Below are 26,215 nucleotides of genomic sequence, written 5' to 3'. Positions count from 1 at the left end.
TGCAGCGCTACCATTCTAGGGCTGATTTTCTGAGAGGCAGCTTTGTCACTGTCGCCCAAACGTATTAACAAGCAGGGCTCGAATGAGTATGGTATCTGCTAAAACCTTTCTCAAGTGCCCTCGTAGCAGCAAATTAAAGGGACAGCTTTCTCACAACAAATCAGAATTCATTATTCCTCTGGAATATGGCCTATCACACAAAAGACTGAAGCAGTACAGTGTCCAAATTCATGCATATTATCTGAGGCTGAACATTGTTCTGCATCCTAACCTTCCCCAACCTCTCTCTACCTGTGCAATGATGTCTGGCTTTTCTAATGGGTAACGAAGAGCTCTAAGAGCAATGAAATCATGGCAGCAGAGGTTTCAGTAAGCCCACTGGCATGTGTACCTGCTTACTCAAGCAGCTAAGTTTAACTGCAGTTTGTGCTAGTGTAGCATCAGGTACAGGGACAATCTCTTGAACTGGCTTAATCATGTCTATATGTGCCTCTCTTCTTATCTGTGGAGTGGCTGAAGGACTGGATATGGCCCTTTATATTTATATTTATATTTTGATGCTTTCATTGTTCCTCATCAAGGCTCTTGATTTACCTCAATGCAGTCAACCAGAAAATCACCGTACAAGTAAACTGAGGCACTTAGCTATACTTACATAAAACAATACATGCAGCTTTCTCATTTTCCACATTTGTATGGATACAAATTACAAATCTATTTTGATCATTTGAATGGGTTTATGATATGACCCCCTGGGAGCTCTTCCATATGGGGAATGAAGATTCAAAATCTGCATATTCACAAGTGGCAGCAAAATCCCATCACTTTGTGCAGTACTGCTATTAAAGAGAGAACAAACAAACATTAATTACAACTTCATTGCACAATACAAACAATATTTCTTTAGGCATTCATTATTTGCTAAAACAAGATTCTTTGGCAGACTTTCTATTATTTTTTTTTTCCAGAATACGTGGTTATTTTTGTTTTCATCAAATAAATACAATTTCTGCTATGAGTTGCAATGTCTGTGATTTTAATTCCATAGAATAATAGAATATCTCAACTTGAAGGGGATTCATGGAGGATAATCAAGCCCAGCTCATGATTCCACACAGTACCACCCAAAACCAAACCCCTATATCTGAGTGTGTTGCCCAAGTGCTCTGGCAGCTTGAGGCCATACCCACTGCCCTGTGCAGCCTGTTCCAAGGTCTGACCACCCTGTGGTGCAGACGCTGTCCCTCACCCCCATCTGCCCCTCCCCTGGCACAGCTCCATGCCGTTCCCTCGGGCCTTGTTGCTGTCACACACAGCAGAGCTCAGCGCTGCCCCTCCACTCCCTGTGAGGAGCTGCAGCCACCATCAGGTCTCCCCTCAGCTCCTCTGCTCTGGGCCCAGCACACCAAGGGATCTCAGCTGATTCTCATACATCTTCCACTCTAGACCTTTCACCATCTTTGCAGTCCTCCGTTAGATGCTCTCTAATAGTTTTATGTCCTTCTTACATTATGATGCCCAAACCTGCATGCAGGACTTGAGGCCACAAAAGCGTATGGCAAAACAGGACAATCCAGATCTTTTTCATTTTACATTGGCCTTTGAGGCTTCCAGTTCAGTGAGATGTTTTTAAACTGCAGACTCTCCGCTTCACTCTCAGAAGCAAGTTGTGGAGATCTTTTACTAAAACACAAAGGTGATGCACTCTTATTCTCAAGATGTTCCTCTGCTCGATTGCACCCATTAACTGTAAGGAGGGATGGCCCCATGACAGGCTAGGGCTCCAGTTTTCAGCTATGGTGCAGAAAATGTGTGTGGTTTGAAGTTTTTACACAGAAACATCAGTCACTGTGTAGCCACCTGAAGGCGGATGAAAAATAAATTGTAGTTCTTCCAGCGGAGCATTTTCAATGAAGCAGTGAAAGTACTAAAATAAACCTCCCGTTTTGTAGTCTGTAATTTGGGTCCAATCCAATTCTTGTTGAAATTAATGGGGAGACTGTGATGATTTGAAGAGCAATTAGATCAGATTATAATGCTATTTCCCTGACCTATTTTTCCACTCTTGGTTGAAGGCAAGGCTTGAGATTGCTGCGCTCATTGCATTCCTGACTAGAATAGTGCAGAGCTGTGTGGCAGAAGCCCATGGTGGAACTATCATGTAGATTAGTGGTGAACAGAAACAGGAACTGTTTTACATAAAATGTGTGTGTTTTTCAATAGACCCTAGCCAATTCTGCTGTCAAATGCTGCTTATTTTTTCTCTTCTGGAGTGATTTTACTGTGTGTCATTCAATAGGATCTGCATTCAGTCACTAGGCTGCAGGCTGCTTTGGGGCAGGAATGGCTTTGTTACCATATGTTTTTTCATCACAGGTACAGCATGAGCCCAACCAGAGGCTGTGGTCTCTACATGTTCCCATAACCTAGAAGAACATTTGCATTTATAACACTTCTTGTCATACTTATCATCAGCACAGTTTCACTGACAGCTGCTACTTCTCTTCACATGTGTACCCAAACCAACTCCTGGCTTCCTTGGTGTCAGTACTTATGGAATATTTCTTGAAAGGAAAACAACCCTTCTAGCTAGCACCTGAGCTGCGCAATGGCAGGAAAAATGTTCTTACAGACTGGTCTGTGGCAAAGCATCTCTCTGCTTGTATCCTAAGTCTAAAACAATCATTATAGTCGTGTAATATGTGAAGACTGTGCGTAGGCATTAAAAAAAAAATGGAAAAAATATAGTTACTAAATGTGAGTTGGCCTTTGTGAAGCTGAGAAAGAAGCTGGCTGATATGCATGTCTGTATCAGAAGTTAAACTGAATTGTTCAAGAGAGACAAAAGTGCTTTATTGTTTGTTTGAGTATGGAACAATCGAATTTGATGAAGTCATTATTACAATGTCAGAGGAGAAAAGGACTATAATCCCCTGAGGGATGTTGTGCACCTTTCTGCTACATAACCCTCTGCACTTCAGAGGGGATGTGTTGGAATGCTAGTGGAAAAAGAGGCATAATCTAATGTGTATAACCTAGAAAAGGGTTTTCCAGTAATATTTAATATTCACTGACTGTATGCATGCAGAAAACAGAAACAAAATTGCTTTTTCAAAGGGAAGGTTTGCTCAGGTCTGGCTGGAAAATGTAGCCCTTAAAAATATAGCTGTTAATCTGTTTTATTCTATATAAGCTTTTATACTGTGCCTGTCACTGTATTTGGAACGCCTTCCAGTAATGTATTAAGCAGAAAGATTAACATCTGTTGTAAGCTATTTCTTCTCTCATGCTTTCCCTTTGGGAAGAAGCATGTGCAGCTGAGTGTTCTGGTTAGCGTTTCTTTTATCAGTTTGCTTATTTTTAATGGGCATGTTACTACTAGCTACATGCCTCTGTATACGTCTGTCAAAGAAGAGTAACACAGAAAATGTTTGTTCTCAAAAGTGATCAAGTTTATGTTCTGTACTTTTGGAGAAGGTTGAATCCTCTCTCTGTGTAATGATGCATCATAGATGCATGGCCTCCTCCTCCTTTCATACTGAGAGTTTCATGGGAAGCTTAGTAAGATAGGATGGGATAGTGTGTCCAGTTCTGGGCTCCCCAGTACAAAAAAGACAGGGATCTCTTGGAAAGAGTCCAGCGGAGGGTCACAAAGATGGTGAAGGGCCTGGACCATCTGTCCTATGAGGAGAGACTTAGGGAACTGGGTCTGTTTAGCCTTGAGAAAAGAAGGCTGAGAGGGGACTTGATCCAGGTTTATAAATACCTGAGGTGTGGGAGCCATAGTGGCGAGGCTGGTCTGTTTTCAGTAGTGCGTGGGGACAGGACTAGGGGCAATGGGCTGAAACTTCAGCATAGGAAGTTCCGCACGAATGTGCGCAAGAACTTCTTTACAGTGAGGGTGATGGAGCACTGGAACAGGCTGCCCAGGGAGGTGGTGGAGTCTCCTTCTCTGGAGATATTCAGGACCCGCCTGGACGCCTACCTGTGCGACGTGGTGTAGGGAGCCTGCTTTGGCAGGGGGGTTGGACTTGATGATCTCTAGAGGTCCCTTCCAACCCCTACAATTCTGTGATTCTGTGATTCTGTGATTCTGTGATTCTGTGATTCTGTGATTCTGTGATTCTGTGATTCTGTGATGGGATAGGATGGGAATAGAACAGAACAGAACAGAACAGAACAGAACAGAATGGAACTGAACAGTTTGAAGGGACCTTCAAAGATCATTGAGTCCAGCTGCCTGACCACTTTGGGACTAGACAAAATTCAAATCACGTTACTGAGTGCATTGTCAAAATGTTCCTTGAATGCTGACAGACATGGGAACCAGCCACCCTGTAGGAAGTCTGTTCCAGTGCTTGACTGCCCTCATGATGAAAATATGGCAATTTGTGGGAATTTTGGTGACTTGCTTGTGGACAGGTTTGATGGGCAGCCTGTGTTGCTGATAGAATCACAAATTTTCTGGAGCATACAGAGTGCTTCATGCTAGGTATTTTACATTACACTAGTGCAGCCAATATGGAAGAAGATATAAATAAGGTGCTATGATTAGAACTGTTCCTTGCAGATGACAGCGTACTGGCAGTTGGCCCTATCTGATTTTTTGTTCATTATGAGAGAGCTGATCTGTGCTGGTAGTGAAGGAGAAGAACTGGACGCTACTTGTCCTTGACTTCCTCAGAGCTAACCAGCGTCATGAACATTTTGGCTGATCTCCATGATAATCTGCAAGTAAGAATCAAAAGTATCCATACAACCCCCAGGAAAAGATTAAAGCAATTCTAACATTCAACATTGTACCTCCTCCACTGGTGAAGTCTCATGCTTCTCCAGATCAAGCTTTTTGGTTTTGACAAGTCAGGACTGGTCAGATCCTTATAATGTGACGTTATTGTCTAGAATCACAAAAAGATTTTAGTGTGATGGATGGCATTAAACTGTGATATCCCCATCCTTAAAGTGACACCAGAATGCCACTTAGGGAAACCCAGCTGTGTGGGATGGTCCGGAGCCCGACCATAAATGTATAAGGATAGAAAGAAAGTAGACAGATGTTCACTGGGTTGTGTCTAAAGGCTTCATGGACACTTTGTATTTAAGTTGAAGCAAGTTAATCACAGATGAGTATCTGAGGGAGAAGCAAGCTGGCTTGTAATACTGAAGAGAGTAGAAAAAGCAGTGAGTTATTGACTGGTGTGTTTAATCACAGTCTAGCTTTTATATTTCTATTGTAATCCTAACAATAAGGATTGCACTCTTTTCTCAGAGGCAAACAGATAACTGTATATTCAAGGACAGGATCGCTGTGCAGAAGGAAAAAGCAGAAATCCTTGTCAACTTCAACCCGTACTTGTTATTTTTTTTGAATAATATTGATTTTAATTTGCTGGTTTAATAGTAGTTTTCCCCTTTGTAAATGGAAAAGAGCTACTTTATGAATCATCAGTTCAATAACTCTGATACCAAACCAGAAAATACATTCAGTATAACTGAGAAGAAAATGTGCATTTTGTTAGGAAAAGTCAGTCAAGTTCTTGTGGAAATGCAGTTTGTGTTTGAAATACTGATAATATTTTTATTAAAGAGCTTCCACCTGGCTGCTTTCCACCAACATCTGCAGAAAGCAGAGATGGCAGATTCCAACACAAACAACACTCTCAGCAAAACTTCCCTTTCTGTTGCATCAAGCAAGGATGAAGAAGAAGAAAAAATGAGATGAAAGACTTTCATTGACCTAAAATTGTGTGGGGTTTATGTTACCTGCGTGTTCCCTTGTCACTAAAGTTGCCTATCCGTAACTAACAAGTTGAAATGCCAAAAAACCAGTATGTGTGTGGTGCAGAGGAAATTATCCAATGCAGTGCATGTGATTTGAAAACAAAAAACATAAAGGCAAAATATTACAGAGTGGTTCTTGGGTTTTTCATTTGCATGGCAGGTGGGATGAGAGACAAGGTTTCATTCTGAGGTGCTAACTGTGGTTCTTCCCTGGTTCACCCTTTCCAGAGCAGTGAGGGTAACGGAAATATGGGCTGCACAACTTCCTTGAGTTTCCCCCTTCATTTCATATGGTTCTTCTCCTATATCAGGGATAGATGAAGACACTAAAGAGAGGCTCATAATTTGTGGGGATGGGGTTCTTTGAACAGAGCCATCTTGCTCAGCATTTCCTCATGGTGCACACTGAAGAGATTTTTATTATTATTATTATTATTTTGCCATTGTGGCAAGAAAATAAATGGTGTTTATTTTGTCTGTGATCAGACCAATCTGATGTCAACAGGAGCTAATCAAGGAAGACACTAAAAATCAATGAAAATAGAAATGCTTTTATTTCAGTCTGTTGGATGTTAGGGTGTATCATTGCCGTAAAGTTATGAAGAACCTGTTTTTCTGCCCAATTTTTATTGATTTAGAAAAAGATGGAGAAAGTCGGTCCTCAGCTGGCATAAATAGATGCAGCTTTACTGAAGTCACTGTGCATCTGTTCATTCTGGTGAAGGTTATAATTACCCCATATTGCAATCATTTTATCAGCCATAGCTAATGTTTTCTGCGTGATCCTCTGAAGCTTTTCAAGAATGAAAGCTCTGTCTGCTGCTCCCAGCACTTTGCCTCTGTGACATATGAATTGTGCCAAATGCATTTTGAGTTTTTGTTTTTAAGCTCCGAGTACAAGGGTGAAGTGAAAATAAAGTGTGAATAATGGTCTTTCTCTCAAAGGCAATGTGATATTGCGTTGAGCTGAAAAATTTGCTCTCATACATATCGCCGCTGCCAGTATGAAGGGCTGATTGATGCTGAGCACGATCCAGCTTATATCTAGCACTGGGAAGGGGGAGGGCTTTTCAGCGCTGCTGACAAAGCTATAACAAGATCCAGGACTGGAGGCTGAACTTAGGCAAATTCAACCTTGCAATAAAATGCCAGTTGCAAACATAATTATATATTAGAAGCTTTTTGGGGCTGGTGATGAATTCATCATTAAGAAGTCCTTCATATTTTCTCTTAAAATCAGACCAGATAAATTCTGTGGCCATTTTGTGACTTGGAGGATCATGATGATCTCTTTTGATTTTGTAATTGAAGTTCTCTTGTTATCTTTCTTCTCTCAGTGGGCTGCAAAGACAACGCATTTGCTGGAATTCTCAGAGAACCTGCAGATTTGCACAGAGATAACTATTCTCATTAAGTCCTGTCCTTTAGGACTAAGTATCGTTGCCCACAGAGACGGGAGGAATTCTGTTTTCTTTCTCATCTCCCCCGTATTTGCTTGGGTTGGGTCTTGAGGACTTGTTTTGTAAAGGTTTTTATTTTTGAACTTTTACTTTACTATAGCACGGGAGTGGTTTAGCTGATAGGACATAGATTGCCCATGATCACAGTTGATTTTGTCAGTGTTGACACATACCAGACTCTGACACTGCAGCCACTTAGCCATTCGTGCACCTCTGAGGTATGCAACAATTTCTGCTCTTGAGAGCTGGAACGATGTTTCAGTGTAATGGAAGCCTTTGGCTTCACACAGGGGCATCTGGATGGAGTTTAATGATATGGGATGCTCAAGAAGACATGGTAGTCACAAGAGCTGATTTCCTTCTGAACTCAGACTCTTTAAAATACATGAAATTAGAGGTTGCTGAACAAAAGAGCACTCTGCACCTCTCACTGGATCAGGCTCCCTGTTATTTGCCAGTCTGAAAAGCAGACAGCCACCTTGTGAATTCCCAGTTCTGGGAATATCTTCTCTTGCAGGTTGCTTGAGAAATACCATGGGTGTCTGAATGCTGCCGCCTACAATAAAATGTTTTTATTATCGTGGTTATTGAGCAAACTTGAGAACAACGTGGCATTGTGAAATCACTGTATTCAAGAAGCAGTTCTCCCTCTACTACATTTATAGCCCCGGTAGTATCACATTCTGTTTTGACAGCTGTCAGAAGTTAAATGAAAGATATTTGAGGAGAGGAGGGTTGAGCTACAGGAGAAACAGTTGCAGTTTTGTCTCTGTGACACACATGCTGTCTGTTAGCCTTCCCCTTAGCTTCTCCTCTTCCAAACTTAGGCACCTTTTACTTGTCATGGCTTCTAGTGGGGGCTGGTACTGTACAGCCTGTGCTACTTGCAGTGGAAGAGGATTTTTATCACCTTGTATGTAAAATACGGTCCATACTCTGCTCCCATTTTTTCTCCAGTTCCTTGGTGACTGTTAGGAGACAGCATTGCAGTGCAGGGAAGGAATTCGTTAGCTTTCTTCTTTTCCTTCCAAACTCACACTGTTTATTCTTGTTGCTGTAGCAGTTCATGTGAAACTTCTCTAGAGATCTTCCCCCTTAGCACTATTGAACACATACACTCACTGCTGTGATTCATAGGTGTTAGATCACTGTGGATGGGAAGAGGTTTCTATGCATGTTTTCTTTATTCGGATTCATGTATGTGGGCTGTGGAAAGAAATACTGTTTAAACTTTTATTTATTTTCACTTTATTTTGTGCTAGGAGCACCTTAAACTTTCCCGTTATCAATTCTTGTTATTACTCTGCAATAAGCGTGCTTTCACAACTATGAACTTGACAGGGAATTCGCAGAGCGTTAGGATTGGAAGACCGCTATACCTCCTTTGTATCACAAGGTGGCAGAAAATGTCCAGCTTATATTCTTCATAGGCTCATAGAGTAGCTTGGATTCTCGTGCTGTACCACTGAGAAATCGTATTGGATACATAAATACACAGGCGTTTTTAGGGAATAAGTTACTCTGAAACATTAAGTCTGTATGAATGGGCAAGAAGATCTTATTATATGGGAGAGTCATATGCACACGTCCATAACTTGCAGAATTTGCATAATTGCATTAAAAGCATGTATAAAATTTGTAGAAGTGTTACACTCACTGATATATATATAGGTAATGGTGTAGAAAATATAACTACAGAGTTAGAGTATCTATAGCAGTATAGTTTTCAGTAGGCTCGATTAAATATAAACACGCTAGTGAGAGTGACAGATAACAGTAGATCTATATAGGCTACCTGACAGTTTTTTGGCTAAAAAAACACTACTGAAATGATTTGTTATCAGATTTGATTTTTTTTTTCTAAAGATCTCAGGGACTGTTGCACTGAGTCTTTGATCAGAGAGCTACTATTTATTTTCCCTCTCCTTCGGTATATATGCTAATCTGCTTGTGTGTCTGCAGTATTTCTGCTGGTAGCTGGTGTGATGTTAATGTACAATTAAAAAGCATTCAAGGAGAAATAGCAACATTTAGAAGTTTGCCAAACAACTTAGAATTAAATTTCAGTTTTGTTGGCCACGGGAATACATTTTAACTGTGTTTTGCCAAGCATCTCAGACTTGTTCTGAATAATGACACTATTTCTGTGAACGTGTCTCTGAGCACACAGGCATGAACAGCTTGTTGAAGGCTTACATATGAGAGACTTATATAAGGTACAGGAGAGAAAATGATATTGTTATGAAAGTGTAAATATAGATATCGCAATATCTGCTTGTATAATTGACTGATCCAGACATGAACAAGGTGCATTAAGTGTCTGTCTCTGCTTCATGCTGCTATTGCACTGGGCAGTTTTTCATGTAATAAACATCAGTTTTTGTGATGGTTTAAAACCAAACCTCCGGGCACTGCTTTTGAAAATTTGATCACTATGAATTTGTCAATATGAAGTTAGTTAAACTCCCTTCTCAAATATCTTGGACAAGATGTTTGTCTGGTATCTTGACTAAGTAAATCAAGTGATCCTTATGTTAAATATGTGAATCTGAACTCACAGAACAGAGGAAAAATAGCAAAAATAAACAAACAAATAAATAAATAAATTGGGTTACTATCTTGAATGTGGTTAGTCCTAGTTTAGTACAGTTTTGAGTCATTTTGTGCTGAGTCTGAAGGGCCTCTCGGTGTTAATCTGAAGTTGTGAGGTAACATCCTGGCTCCCAGCTTTGTTGCTTATCTGTTGCCACACCTTGGGCAAGGCCTCCAGCCTCGCTCAATTTGCATTTTCACTTTCCATTTACCTTAATTGCTTGTAGTTCATACACCCCCAAGAGGGACTGTAATTCTAATGCATATTTGTCCTGTTCATTTGAACTTAGAGCCAAGTGGTAACTGAGGGCCAAGCTATTGAAATACAAAGAGCTGAAATACACATGTTGCAAGTGTTCTTGAAATGTGGGTATGGCTCTTCCTTGACAGAAGTTGATGGCTAGCCCTGAAAGATGATTTTCCCTACTTCAGTACATCCCTGTCTTTTCATTCAGTGGCGTACTTAGGCTGGAGGTTGGAGGCAACAGCACTGGAAGGGTACAGGCAGCTGTTTCCAGTGCCTGTCTGCTGCAGCTTGTCATTTTGTTTCACAGTATGGAAGGTGCGAGAAGTGACAGGATGAAATAAGCACACAAGGAGCCAGCTGTTTTATGTGGCCGTGTTAACGAATGAGCCAGGAGTGAAGTTAACTTCATGTGAAGCAGTTTAAATTATTTATTTTCAGTTCTAGAACTGTACTTACCACGTTGTTCAGTCAGAGCCCTGTTGACAGGGTGACATTAATTACTCCACTGGAAACATATCACATTAGTTGGAAACAATTGTTTTCAGCTATCATTCACTGTTCCATGTAAAGGTGCAGCCTACACAAACTCTGGCAAATGGCTCTCCCTCCATCCGTGGAAGTGCCTTCTGTGCTCACCCACAGCAGTGAATCAACTCTTTACTTACAGCAACAAGATATTAAGTCCAGCAGTTGTGGGCATTTTTTTTTTTCTTCTCCTTTTGTCTCTGCTTTGGCTGAAACATCCTTACTGAGAGCCAAACGTGGCTCAAGTAACAGTTGTATGGATGTGTGCTAATAAGAGGGAGGGACTGACTTTTTTTCTCCCTTCTTGTTCAGCACTGCAATGAGTTAGGAACTGCAAAATGGCTCAGTTGAGGAGTGGGGGGAATACATCTACAGGTGAATGAATGGCTGGCAACCTGGAGTTGCAACTTTTTGTTTCTGTAGATGCCTTTATTGCATGGCAAATACAGTTCTAGTCAATGGGCAGAGTGCGTGTAAGCAGCTTTTATCCATTACAGTGCTGGATTATGCCTAATAATGTCTAACTTTGTTTTCAGGTTAGGCCAAAGACCCTGATTCCAGACAGCCTCCCTATTTCCCCATGCAGAGACCAACCATCCAAGCAGCCTCCAACCTTCCAAAAGGCAACCGTTGTCAGCATCAAAAACCCCAGCCCTGCCCTCCCCACTGCCAACAACACCGTCAGTCATGTAGAGACGCCTAACAGCCAGGCACAGAGCGTCACTGATCCTACCCCTCTCTCATCACCTCTGAGCAGTGCCGGAGTGGCCTACGCCATCATCTCCACCTCCCCCAGCAATGCAGCCCCTATCAGCACCAGCGCTACTGTCTCTGTGGTCAATGACAGCATCAAAGTGCAACCACTCCTCATCAGCGCCGACAGCAAGGTAGGTTCAGATTCTTGCTGCCTTCTAGTTGCCAAACACGGGAATTATGATGCAGATGTGGGCAGGATACTCACAGAATCACTGAGATGGGAAGGCAATTCTGCTCCATCCCCTGCTCAAGCTGGGACATGCAGAGCAGTGTGCTCCACATCCAAATGGCTTCTGGAGATCTCCAAGGAGGAGTCTCCACAACCTCTGGGCAACCTGTGCCAACCAATGCTCTGTCACCTGCACAGCAGAGAATTGCTTCCCAGTATTCAAAGGGAACCTCCTCTGCTCCAGTTTATGCCCATTGGTTCTGATTCTGGCACTGGGCACCACTGAGAAGAACCCACTTCTGTCTTCTGTCCACCTTCCCTTCATGGACTTGTACATGTTGAGTAGATCCACTGAAGCATCATTTTCTCCAGGCTGACAAAGTCCAGCTGTCTCAGACTTTCCTCAGAGAACTGCTAGAGTGTATTGATAGCCCTCAATTGGAGTCTTTCCAGTAAGTGCCTGTCCCTCTCATCCTGCACAGCCCTGTACAGAATAGTGCCAGTAGTTTCTGGGAAAGGAAATATTCAGAAAGCAATGGGAAAATGTCCTTAGCCGGACTCATGATGCCAGTAGACATTTATCAGTGTATATAGCTTGTTTTGAGTGGGATTAAAATGCATCAGTATATAACTTGACATTATGATCTTCCCTTTTCTTAAACTGTTTCTTATTAATAATATTCCTGATTTTTGTGCAGGCTCAAATTTCCTATGGACTCCCTCTTCAATTATATAGCGATATCAGTTATATCAACTGGTCCCAGGGGAGTGTATCAAATAATCAGGCATTCCCTTCTACATTTCCAGGGGCAAGCCAAATGAAATGAGAGATCAGGGTTTCAAAACTGATCAACAGACCAGTAGGAAAAAAATCAAGTTATAAATTTATTGTTTCCTGTTTGTTCAGTTTTTCAGCTTTGAAATACAAGAACTTCACCACTCACGTACCAGAAATAGATTCAATAAAGTCTGCCAATGTACCCAGCAGACATTCATTGTAATTTGCTGCTAGGATCCTGCTGCTCTGGATATTATTGGCAACACAGGTTCTCATACAGTACTAACATAGAATTCAGGATGCAGTATAGTTTGTGAATAAATAAAACTAAGCATCTCTTCCATACTTCTCTAAAATTATTTCTTTTTCTTATACAAACTGGCTACTGGTTTGAAAAATATCTTTGTATGCTATTGAGTCTTTTAGAGTGACTGCGTGGAAATAAAGTACTCATATTTAACAGTTATATAAATTGGTTGAAGGTTAGCAATTAGATGGAAGAGACTCCATGTTGAAATCCAATAGCTTTCATCAAGAGGATGACCTTGGGAAACTTCCATACACCTCTATGAAGCTTCGATTATAGGTGTGAAGTCACACATGTAGTTCTGGGATCAAAAATTGTTTTCATTCCTTTTAATTTAATAGCTTCTGAGGTAATGTTTTTCCTAACATGAAAATTCTTATGAAGTAAATCAGATAATAGTAGGTGCATGCATAAGAGATCTGTGTAGTAATTCCTATAGCTGAGGTTCTAAAACTAAATTAATTTTAATTTTAAAAGTATATTTTACTTTGTTTATGCAAATCTGGATATCCACCACTCAGAACCCATAAATACTGAAGACTCAACTCTGATCTCAGTTACATCAGTATTACTGAAAAGTGACTTCCCTCCACTCCACGTGTACTTACTCTGAAATAACACTGGGATGACTGAGGTCAGGCTGCTACTTTGAATGTGTAGTAGTTCCATCTCTTATGTGTGTCTGTGAAGTGAATTAAAGGAAAACAATTCAGAATCACTGACAACCTTGATAGTAAATTTAGGCCACTGAATCAGCTTCAGTAGCACTCTGAATACGGAGCGTCCTGATTTTCAGAAATGTTAATGTCAAATGGCTCCCTTAGGCTGCTGCTAGTTTATGATGCATCTGTAAGGATTAATTTTTAGAAAGCTTATTAGAGATTCAGAGGCCTAAGATAGGTATCCAGTTTTTTATACTTTTGACTTTTGATTTGCATTTATTGTCTATATACATATCAACTAACCATTCTGTGTAGAATCAAAGTTTCAGGCAGAAAATTCCAGTTTCAGGTAATGAATTCTGTTCTTGTATTTGTATGTCGTCTTTTAGGTTATCATTATTCAGCCTCAAGTCCAAACCCAGACAGAAAGTAAAGTGGAGACAAAGAAACCTCCTGAAGAGTCAGCTCAGGGACCCACTGCTACCAAAAAGAAAAGGGAAGAAAATCCAGAGGTGATTTATTTTATTATTATTTATTATTATTAAAAATGTGTTACAGTATGGTTGAATTATAGGGACCATTTCTAAACATTTTTCTGCGTGCATATATAATTACTGTGTTTGTGCTTGCGGTTCATTGCAAATTGAGTGATTCCTGCCCTAGAGAGCTGCTCTGGCAGAGTTGGTTTGCATCTTTCAGCGCTTCCATTGTCACAGAATGTAAGAATTGTAGGTCTTACAGTGATCCAGGCATCTTGCATGAGTATGGTTGTATTTCTTCTGAAAGGTTTATGCAAGTTGATAACATTTTATTTATGCTAGCAAATAACTAACACTGGCTTTACTGGCTGGATACGAGATCAAATTAATATTTCTTTTTGTAAGCTGATCTTTTGCATTTTTGTTTTCTTTGTAGTGAATTTTGCAATCTCTAGATTGTGCGTAGCAACGTAGTTCCTTGCATTTGCTATGTGCTTGCCACCCAACATGTACACATTCTTTCTCTGAATAAAGAGCAAGTCATAGGGTTAAATCTCTTTCATGAACTATATTTACTATGTAGATTAAAAATACAAATCAGAAGATGTAGAAATGAAGACTATGTTTAACAGGCATTTTGGTTTTATTAGATATATTCAAATTAGATTGTGTGTAATTTCGAGGCAATTTAAGAAATTATACAAGCTGAATTTCCTTCTAATGTCGAAATACTCAGATCACATGACATCCTTATTAGTCTTATATTTGTAACAAGAAGGCATTCTTGGAGCTGTAGGTTTAAGAGGACTATTGCAATATAAGTTTTTGATGTTATGTGGGCAGCGTGGGTGGTGTTAGTTCCTTTTACCATTTTGAGAGGCTTGTATACTTAGAAGAGTGTTAAGGAATAAATATTGTGACTTCTGGCCTGAAATATCACAGCTTTATGCAGAAGCCCTGCTGAACTGCACTTATGAAATCTCCCCAGTTTAAAATCTGACTTTTTGTATGCATCTTCGTTGTCACTGAATGGTGGGACCACATGAATCTCTTCTCTTCAAGGAAGTATTTCCAAATTATTATTGTGTGCCCCCGGTGGCGCAGTGGTATAAAGTGCTGCTTGCAGCACTGGAGGGCCCGGGTTCGAATCCCCCCTGTGGCGCAGGGGGTAGAAGTGCCGCTTCGCTACACAGAGGGCTCGAAACCCGGGAGTTGGACTCGATGATCTCTAAGGTCCCTTCCAACTCACACAATACTGTGATACTATGATTATTATTGTGCAGCACCTGGTAGGCAGAAAGGCTAATAGATTCTGCTTAAAAAAGAATTCTAGAAAAAGTATCATCTTTTCTTTACCTTTAACTGCAAAAGTATATTGAGGAATACCTTCCAGAGGGATGCAGGAAGAGACCGCGTGACTGCAGACACACGTTGGTGTAGCATTCTTAAATTTAATGAGCTTGCTGTTAAATTGCTAACAAAGTATATCCTTGTGTCAAAGGTCTCTTTGGTTGCCTTTTTGTAACCAACACCGTTGTTCCTACAGTACATAAAGGAAGCTTCAGCAAGCACATTTTTCTGGGTAGGTAGGATGCTGAAGTTCTGCCCTTAAGTAAGACTTTTTTTTCTCTTCTTAGATTTGATTCACAGCCATAAATATGTAGGTTTGGAGTTAATTTCTTTTGTTCTTTGTAAGTAAACTTTAGCTGATTATAATGTATTTGAGCAATTAGTATAATTAGAGCTAACAACATAATTAGTGTAAACACATGTAATGACATAAATAGAACATGCAATTATAAAATGAAATGGTTTTGTAAAAATCTTTGTTTTGCTTCATGAAAAGACATACTTCATATTTCTAACCACACTCATGGCTGTCTAACAGATGATTAAATTTGAGACAAAGAGTAACAAAGATACTGTGAGCTTTTCTTAAGGAAAACAAGTAACTTAGGCGTTTCTCTCCACACCTTTATTTGTCTTCAAAGCACAAAACTGAGGAGGGAACTGAAGTATGTCTCGACATAAATGTCTGTTGTGATAGACTGGGACTGAACAAATTGCATTTAAAACTTAAAATAAATAATCCAGAAGTAACCAGACCTTCCAGTAGCCAGGAGTTCCATCTGCAGTTCCTGAGTTCCTTAACAAACAAGAGATTGAGGATGTTTACTGTCTTTCATTCTTGACTCGATCTTTGTGCTGGGAAGCCAACTCTAGACACAGCTCCCCAGCAAGAAATTAAGGAAGCAGTTCTTCTAAAAGTGCCTGTTATTTTTTTTTTTGTTGTTATTTTTTTTTAGTGTTTTTTGCTTGTTTTTGGTTTACTGAGTTTAGCACAGAAAGAGGCAGTCAGAATTGCATGAAACATCTTGCATTTCATTTTGTGTGTCAGTAAAATGCTACGTTTCTGGTACACTACTAGCATTTTTTATTTTTTTATTTTTTTTAAGAAAAATTAATGTCAGAAATGCTGGTTGTTTAGCTAATGGGGATTTTAATCCTATCTAACATGGACAAAGAGATACTCATTGCTATTTTGGACTGAATGCTAGTGAGTAAAAAGCTGGAGAAACTAAAGGATCAGTTTTGTGGATTCCTGCTCAGAGAAGACACAGCATTGCATTGCTACTACTCTGTGGTACTTGAAAGCAAAGCACTCCAGCGGAAGCAGTATTTTGAGTAGAATCCAATGGGTTGCATGAGCATGAAATAGCAAAAGCCATTTTAAAAATGCTGTTAATATAATATGCTTGTTAAAATGAATGCAGCTTTTACTGGATCCTTTAAAAAGATACCATATTTCAAATAACTATAAAAGCTAATGCTTCCTTTCTTTAATGCTGAGATAATTATCAAGTCCATTTATGAAAGCTCTTTGTACCTTAAGCAAGTATGCTGTCATTACATTTAATTAGATATGTATTTGAATATGGTTAATATAAAGAGAGACAATTGTTAAGTAAGTGTTCCTGTACTCAAATAATGTTAGTTTAGATGTCAGAAAATACATGCTCCCTGTACAGCCTAATCTTCAGGTAAAACAGACAATCTATGCTCCACTGGGAAAATACAGTTTCACATTAACCATTCCAACTCTCTGACTCTGTATTGCAATGTTGCTATCACTTCTGCTCAGAGTGCTGACGTATCCTGCCACAAAGTTACTTTCAGTAGGGGTGAAGAGAAGCTTGTAATTCTATTCAATTGACAAATTTCCTTCTCAGATCTTCACAGTGGGTCTCAGATCAAATATTCATCTTTCCCTTCACATGTGGAATCCCCACTGTGTGTAGCTGGTGTTTTAGACATGTAAGGAGTGAGCATTAATGAAATCAGGGTGTGACATGCATATGTACATGTGCTTGTCATTACCAAAGTTATGGAGGGTAGAAATGTAGCATGTGTCCCATCTAAATTGCTGGTGATTAGTTTTTAAATTACCATATATATATATCTATAGGAGGAATTACATACTAGGGGATCATGGAATGACAGTATTCCTGTCTTATGGCTTTGTTAGTTCATCTCCTGAATGTAGATATTTTCGCAGATGGAAGAACAATATGGATATCCAATGCTCACCCTCTAATTTTTTAAGAACCCACCTCTTAAGTAGATTCTTCGTTTCTAAAATGAGGATGTGCTTACTTTTACTGACCCACTGCACAAAAGTGACTTACTAGTTGATTTTATCCTGGGCTGAAAGTTGAATCATCATACTTTTCATAAACAAGAAGGTTAAATTAATTTTGACTTGGGACTGTTAAAATGTGTTCTCTTGACAAATCTCTGGTTGAAACAGAATGTTTTGACCTTGTACTACCTAAACATTCCAGTTAGTTCAGTCTAAACCTATTCATTTTATTTTGGGTGAGCACAATGATTATATCATCCCATGGTCTTTGGGTGCTTTGCCACAGTTGGATTGTTAGTTTGGCTTGCCTGGACTCGTAATAGCTTGGGTTTTCAAGTTAGAACGTTTCTCTTGTGCAGTAACACCTGGTGAAAGTGCCACTTGTGTAATGTGGCCCAACGAGGCTGTTCAGAACAGCTTAGAAAGGTGTCCTCGTGTTATCCCAGATCTGACTCAAAACCAAGAGTTCAGTTCAGTTTGGGTAGGAGCTACATAGCGGAGTTTCAGTTTTCCATTTAAGAAAACAGAGTGAATAAAAAGGAATTTCTGATTCAGCAGAACTTTTTCTATCAGGAAGAATTCCCCAAAGAGAAATCACTGACACAAAATGTAAGTCCGCACTAGTACTTGCCCTATAACTGCACAGCTATGTTTTGAAAATTAGTTGATATCCAAATGTGCTTTGTATGTATTCAATATACAAGAATTATGAGTCATATTTTAGATCATATTCCCCTCTGTCAAATGAGTTCATTACTGTCAGTGCAAGGTATTTGTTCACTCCCCAGTGGGGGAAGGTATCAGAGTGCCTATTTGTAGTTCACGCATGTGGTATTTTTGATGTAACTTGGTAAGAGCAATTTCTGAACTGTTCTGTTGGGAGGAGGGGAATTCACTATACTTCAAATGTCTTCTTAATTATTAACAGATGTATAGTATTGTAAAGTTCAATGAAAGTGTGTGTCATATTTTCTTAGTACAGCTTGCTCATATCCAGTAAAAAATGCCAGGTTCAGACAGTGATAATACACAATCACTTCTCCAAAAGGTAACAAAGCAACTAGCAATATGAAACTGAATTGACTGGATTTTAGTCATGTGCTATGTAGCATCAGTACTCATACAGCATTGGCCTTATGTCTCTGAACACTACTTATAGTTCTACAGATAGGGCATTACTGACCAGGCGTATCTGAAGCAAGCCTTGAATTGCTTTTTCATATGCATTTAGGTAATAGACATTTCTAAAAGACCTTTATTGGGTTTATTCCATCAGTGCAAGATTACTTACTTCTACCAGTATTGTCACAGTAGAAAATCTAACCCGTTTATTTTTTTTTCCATAGAAAATTGCCTTCATGGTAGCGTTAGGACTGGTGACCACAGAACATTTGGAAGGTAAGATGGCACGTGTTGTTTCACTGTTCAGATTTTGAGTGATATTTTTTCTCTCTGCTGTTCCACAGCTGAAAGAAATTGGTGGTTTTGTCCTCAGAAGGGCAAGTAAAGATCAGATAAAATGTTGCTTATGCACAGTTGTGCTTTTCAGCCTCAAACTAATGGGTGTCTGTGTTTTGCTCTGCCTCCCATCTCATCACACAGCTCATGGTGTGACAACTGGCTCTTCAGCCAGCAGCAGCATACCTGGCATGACCTGGTGTTGGGGCTCATTCTGTCAAGGTGGTCTTTTAAAGTCAATTACCTGCCAAGGAAGATAGTGAAGCTGAAAGTCTGCAAAGACTCTGGCCAATGCTGGTCTGCCTGAAGTGTCAGCACGAATCATTCAAAGATTGAAAGTTTATCGCAGTCTTCTGTAGCAAGCATGCTCTCCCTTCTATCTTCATGTGGGAAGGACATGCTCTCATTTCTTGAGTTAACTGTCTATCATCTTTAGAGTTCCACAGAATAATGTATATGACAGTAATGAAATTCTGCATTTGCTTTATGCATTTTTAAGTGAATTTAAAAACTACCTCTCACAAGTCTTCCTTTTCCCACTCCTTTTCATTTAGGCAAAATGAACAGACTTCCATGAGCCTGATCTTGCTCTTGTGGGAGAGTTGCTATCAAACCTTCCTAGGTCCCTGAATATGTGTTCAAACAGAATATAATATATATATATATTAGAATATAATATATATATATATATTAGAATATAGTGTATATATATATAAACAATAATATATATAAAAACAAGAATATATATATAAACAATGATATATATACATATAAACAGCATATAATCTAGAAGCAGCCATCACATACTGTTTGTTTTTCTTTTCCATTCTTCCAAAAAAACCCTTGCAAGAGTTAGCAGATTTGTACCTTTCTTTGCTTCACCTTTGTCTTTCTGAATAGGGATATAGATGAGAGTAAAAAAGAACTTGTTCAGCCAATGGTGTTAAACGGGTTTGGGGGTTTCTTGGCAGAATGGGCATATTCTCATAGAGAGAGAAGCTAAAGAAAAAATCCACTGGTTTATATGTTTTGCTTCAAGTTGGTGAGATTCCACTGATATATGGAGTGCTAAGCTGGTGTCTAGGCCAGCCAAGAATGATAACAGAAATGTTATCCCGATAACAGAAATGTTAATTGACACCTACTGCCCATCCCATGGATGTAGATGTGCTTTAGAGTTGGCCACATTCTTAGATACTTGGACCCTCAGTCCAACTTATTTACAGCTTTTTTTTAATAAGGTACTTTGTTCTTCTCTTGCCTGGTTTTAAGAGTGGCTGTGAATTCTGGAGAAAATAGAGCGTTAATTATAAAGCCTTTTCCATACATACATTCTGGGCTTTTTAATGTTATTTATTTATTTTTTTTTAATTTTTTCTTCTTTTCTGTCTCTTTCCTCTTTAAAACTGCATTTCAGAAAATCATTTGATGTCCCAGTGACTGAGAATTTGAAAGCAAAAAACTTTAAGCCATCAGCCTTTTTAATGCCTTAATGGTAATGGATTGAAATGGAAATTAAAAAGCCACAGCAATTCTGGGAGAAGATTTTTAATCCTAAAAGTGCAAATGATGACTGGTTCTTGTTTTCTTTGTCTAGGGAAAATACGACAACATTTGAAATTATGCTGAAGTGCAAATTATGCTTGCAACAGAGTGATTTTTGTTTTGAATAATTCTTTGCTCTTTGATTTTACTGGAACTAATAAATTGTTCACATGGATTTAATGCTTATGTTCAAAATGACAAGAACTGCTCTGTTCTGTTTGCGGCACAGAACAGTAAGTGCAGAGATGCACATTTTGAACCTAACTACTACAATACTTATTTTCCAGAATCAATTCTTGCAGATAAATTCACTTTTATATTCTCACTATCCTGAAATAAACAGCTCTCACCAAGAGCTGTTTACTATGGAAAGGGTATTTTGTCGTGACTGTTGGTGACTGCAGCTCTCAAAAATACCCTGATAGCTTTCACAGGCTAAAGGTTATTATTTTAGTGCTGTGTCATATTTATGGTTATCAGCCGCTGTGCTTTATCAGAAGGTAGTGCTCATTATGCGGCTCTGTTTATTTTAGTACTTCTAATGTATTCCTCAGTTTTACATTTTTTGAATTAGACTGTGTCAGGACTGAGTCATTAAAAGCCTATTCACTCAGTATCATTAATTCTCAGTGTTACTGATTTTCTTCATTTTCTTCATTGATTTTGTGATGAGGAGTGGTGATACATTTCTTCTAAGGGTTTCTCTACCAGCCCAGCAGCCTTTCCACCTGACTTCCAGAGGAAGTTCTTTCCCCTTGCTGGGAAAAGAGCTCTGTTCTGCATATCCCCAGTCCTAAGCAGTAAATGATCATCAAAGCCTTTTCCACTGATGTTTTGCAGGATACAGAATGCAACGAAGAGAAACTGTCATTACAGGCTTTATTCAATAACCACACAGAGTGTTTTTTGATGAAGGCAGTAGCTTGTGGAAGCTTTGCTTCTGACATAAAGCTACCTTCAATTTTATTCACCTCTGACAAATGCATTACCACTTAGGTTTCCTTCTTCCTGAAAATTAACAAACTGAAGAAGAAATCTTTGCTGCAGTGTAAGATTGTGACATTGAAAGTTCTAAGAATACTTTTCAGCATTGCCACTGTGTTAAAATAAATAAATAAAATTAAAACCTAGATAGAAGGAAAAAAACATTTTAAATAATTCTTTACCTCAGGTCTTACCAAAAGAAAAATAAATAAATAAAAGCTGAAATATTTCCATTATTTCCATTTATATTACTGGATTGTTTTAATCAATTAGAACAAACTATTTATTTTTACTTCTTTAAGCCCTGTTGTGAAAGAGGTAGCAGAGAAAACATGCTCAGTACTTCTTAGCAGAAGTAGCAGGCAGCAAGCAACAAAAGATTGTATACCAGTCTCTGCCTCTGGTCTAACTGGATGTGATTACTTATAGAAATGTTCCTGGATGTATGCACTCCTTCATTCTATAAATGAAGTGCTGACATTGTGCCCTCCCTCCCTGATGGCAATACAGGGTGGAGTACATCCAGTGCCATTTCAGTTCATTAGTCTCTCTCTATTTCCTTCTATTTCCATTATGATTACATTTCCCCCCCAGCCAGCTTTTATCTCTTCACCAGAGCGATACCTCTTCCAAAGCTGTGTTCCAGGTCTGTACCACATGTGTCGGTCAGGCTCCAGCAAATATTTCTGTTGCCTTGGTGAGGGCATGTATCAAATAAATTCTCTCTTAATCCTGGGACCCAAAAGGGCAGAGAGCTACAGATCCATCATGGGCTTCTCGTGAAGATACTCAGCCTAGCTGTGCACTCTGACACACAGAAATCTCTGCCGTGTTAGGTCCTTTGTCCCAAACCAGTGCTCTTGCATCCCTGTGACAATCTTTGAGTAGCAATCAGTCCGAGCAGACCTTGCTTCAGCTTTTTACCTACACTGCCATGAGAATACTGAAGTGGTGCAGCCCCTAGATTCACTGACTGTTGGGTTACTGGGGCTGGCTGCAGAAACCACAGCTCTTGCTTGTACTGCTGGAACCAAAGCCCAAAGTCAGTGGTTGCCCACTTCCTATCTGTCTACTAACATCATGGCATACAAATTCTTCTTCTAATACATCCCTGGCACTTTTGGACTGGAGTGCATCCCCTTTGTAAGATCAAGACCACGTTTCTTCCTGTGGCTCTGTGGCAGATTAATGGATCCACATGTAGCACTCATCCAGCTGCTGATGCCATATTCCCTTCATGATGTGGAGTTTAGAAGCTTCAGAATGATGATTTCTTCATAGCCAGGTAGTACTTTAATGGTAGGACAGAGCTATTACCCACACAAGAGCCTCCTCTTTGCGGGTCTCATAGTAGTGGGGATGTTAACAACATGCTGGCAGGGTTTGCATCCAGGGAGTCTATTGCACATTTCTGCACAGTTTTACATCACGTTTCTTCACAGTGAAATGCTTCATAGCTTCAGGAGGCACATGGCAGCATATGTCTATCCCATATCAGTCTGGGAATCAGACTTGCCTTGAGCTGTGCTAGAAAAACCCATCCAGAGCATGCAAGTGGTTGTTCCTCTGTTTTTCATGACTATATGATTTTCTTCTGCTACATCCATCACCCCAAGAAGCGTCAGCTTAGCCAGTAGCTCTTTGGGAATGAGAAGTTTCAAATCAATATCCTGGAACCATAAAAAATCCATGCAGATTGTTGGCTTCATTCCTAGTGATACTATGTTCAGGATGTGACCAGTAATACTCACACCATATACTATATAACATGGCCTATTTTTTACTCATGGGAAAAGGTGCTTGCAGGCCAGAACTGTGTGTCAGGAATCATCATAAGCATCCTGACAGCTGGACTGTATCATACTGTTGGATTGAAAATGAGAACTAGAATTCAATGTTCCTAATTTTGTGGAAATTCTGAGATGGGACTCTACTTCAGACATATACAGCGGAGACCAGACCTTCTGCAGATCCAGATGGTGTCTTGTAGGGTGTGCTCCTGGTGCTTTAATGGGCTGGTGAGTTAGTGTTCCTGCCAGTTCTTCTTCTTGGACATGTGCTCAAAGCAAGACACAGTGGAAGTGTCAAGACTATAGGAACATTCGGCCTAACAGGATCTCTCAGTGCAGAGTATAAGCTTTCCTATAAGATATTCATTTGGTATACGTTTTGAAATGGAGCATCAGGCTAGCTGCACACACTCCACAGAATCATAGAATCTTTTGAGTTGGAAGGGACCTTTAAAGGTCATCTACTCCAACTCCTGTGCAGTGAACAGGGACGTCTACAACTCCATCAGGTTGCTCAGAGTCCTATCCAGCCTGACCATCCACGTCTCCAAGAAAGAGGCATCCACCACCTCTCTGGAAAATCTGTTCCTTGACTTACTACCCCTATTGTAAAGTACTTCTTCTTTGTATCCAATCTAACTCTCCCCTCTTTTAGTTTGAAACCATTTTCCCTTGTCTTTTTATTGCAACGGTCCCTGCTATGGAGTCTCTCTTCTTTCCTATAGCTCCCCTTCGGATACTGAAAGGCCACTCTGGAGTCTCCTTGGAGCCATCCCTTCTCCAGGCTTAACAGCCCCAGCTCTCTCAGCCTGTTCTTGGGGAAGTGTTCTGTGCCTTGCATAGTTTTTGTGGCCCTCTTCTGGACACTCCCTAACAGGTCCACATCCCTCTTTTACTGAGGGCTCAACATCTGGGTGCAGATGCTGATGAGGCCTCATCAGCACAGAGTAGAGGGGCAGAATCATCTCCCTCAACCTGTTGATCATGCTTCTTTTGATACAGCCCAGGATATGGCTGGCTTTTCATGCCATGGGGTGGATGTTGGATGTCTTTCCTTGCTAATATCTGCTCTTACTTTATTAGTGAAATAAAAAATAGGCTTTAAAATACACTCTTATAATCTTGCTGTTCTGAACTGACATAAAGAGCTGGAAGAAGAAATTCTATGTGACAGAAATGAAATCCTAGCTCAGATGAAACAGCAATAAGCTTGCAGATTTCAGTGGGCCAGGAATTCACCCTTCCTTTCTGTGCATGTTTCCAGAAGCATACACATGACTAATTTTAACTAAGTGCAGTCCTGAGTAAGTGCCATCTTCAATAGGTGTTGCCTTATAGTGGGAGAGAGTTATGTGTTTCCTGCTTTTCAAAGCAGGACCGCAGTTCAGTGAGACCAACTATGTGCTGATGTTTCCAGTGGCGCAGTGCCATGTATGGCTTGCAGCAACATTTTGCATACTCAGGACTGTGAAGCTGTGTGTTTTGGATGAATAAGTCATAGTGCCCTAGTTAGAACTGAGTCTAGCCATCCTGTTCTGACTGTGCTTTTTCTAGCCTTTGTGGAGGAAAAGTAATGTCAACAAAACTTAAAAGGATCTCAGTTCTCTCATCTGATATGACTTTCAAGGCTGAACTTCTTTACATGCTCTGTTTTGTTAATAGCAGACATCTTAAAAGATCTCTGTTGATGATTGCTAAATGTGTGCGTTGAGGGATTATCACAGAAAATCTTGTAGAGCAGTACAAGTCCGCTGTGAAGGAGGAGAAAAATAAAGAAAAATGACGTGTTCTGAATCTTAGAAGGAAAAACTTATTAACATCAGGCCTTGAACTGCAGCAAATATCAGTGCTGCCGCAACCCAATTAACACTTTAGAAACTGAATCTGAACATAAAGCCCGAGGGACTGAGGGTAAAAGCATCTTGCTTAACAAGTTAGATCTGAATTTTTCCCTGATGAATGAGAAATACACAATTTATGCTTCTTTCTGTGCCATCAGAAATCCAGAGCAAACGTCAGGAAAGGAAGAGAAGAAGCACAGCAAATCCAGCCTACAGTGGACTCTTGGAAACAGAGGTACTTGAACATTCACTTTTTTTTTTTTCTTTTTTGCCATTGTGCTCATGTCAATAAAATGTTTAATAGTGCTTCTTATTACAAATGTAGATATGAATGCAGAAGCACGCATTCACTTGTAAAGAGATACTGATGTGGAAAAAAAAAAAACAAACACACAGATTTTCATCTCAGTAGCTAAGCAACAAATTTTCTCCCCATAACATCCCTTGCTTGAGACTAGAACTCATGTTGGTTTTAGTAAAGGCCAAAAGGACGAATTTCATGTGGAATCTATTTGAGATCAGACCTGAAGAACAGAAGTGTTTTCAAACATGCATTTTGTTTTTGAACTGAGAAATACAGATTTATTCAGCACATTAAAATTCCACCTTCAACATTTCACCACAGTTTGGTGGTACTCTTTGAACTTCCCACAGAAATAAAACTGATTCGCAGCCAGCCCTCCATTTAATTAAGATCCCTTTGTTTTCTAAGTAAGTTTTTAAAGCCCAAAGAAAGTGATTTTTCTGTATGTGGGTATCAGCGATGTGAAATCTTTGGCATGCCAAAATTTCAGATTTCTGTGTTTGTTGGCAGACAGCAGGCAGATAAAAATAAGAAGAAAACTATCAGTGTAGTCAAGCTTCTTTGTGAACTGACTGTTCTTTTTTAAAGAACTGGAGATTTTTATTCTCCAGAATATCTCTGGGAATTTAATTATTCAGAACTACTCAGTTTTTCTCCAGCCACCTCTCCATAGCAAATACTGATGTTCATACGTACAGTGTGTAACACAGTAGAATTGTAGGCTTGCTAGTGCTACCTTTGTAGTGTCTTCTCTAAAACCTTTTTGTCTCAGCAAGTTTATTAAGAAGCAGCAGTTTTGTAGTTGTATTCTGATCAGTGATCAAGAGAAACTCAGCTGTCTTGGAGCAGGGATAGAAGGGGTGATGGAAGAGGCCTGCTACACCTTTAGTTTGTTCT

General features: G+C 39.7%; 1 protein-coding gene across 3 annotated transcripts in view; it reads left to right on the top strand.

Moving 5' to 3' along the window:
• PHF21B (PHD finger protein 21B) overlaps positions 1–26,215 on the top strand; it is a 158,272-nt gene that overhangs the window by 117,861 nt on the left and 14,196 nt on the right. For all 3 annotated transcript variants that reach the window (XM_072326395.1, XM_072326394.1, XM_072326393.1), the window contains 4 exons: positions 11,142–11,492; positions 13,667–13,789; positions 18,743–18,794; positions 25,173–25,249. In XM_072326395.1, the coding sequence (XP_072182496.1) occupies positions 11,142–11,492; positions 13,667–13,789; positions 18,743–18,794; positions 25,173–25,249 (603 nt within the window). The remainder of the gene's footprint in view (positions 1–11,141; positions 11,493–13,666; positions 13,790–18,742; positions 18,795–25,172; positions 25,250–26,215) is intronic.

The sequence above is a fragment of the Excalfactoria chinensis genome, chromosome 1, assembly GCF_039878825.1.
Source record: "Excalfactoria chinensis isolate bCotChi1 chromosome 1, bCotChi1.hap2, whole genome shotgun sequence".
Classification (NCBI taxonomy): domain Eukaryota; kingdom Metazoa; phylum Chordata; class Aves; order Galliformes; family Phasianidae; genus Excalfactoria; species Excalfactoria chinensis.
Note: the sequence above shows the minus strand (reverse complement) of the source record. Positions and strands in the feature narration are given on the sequence as shown.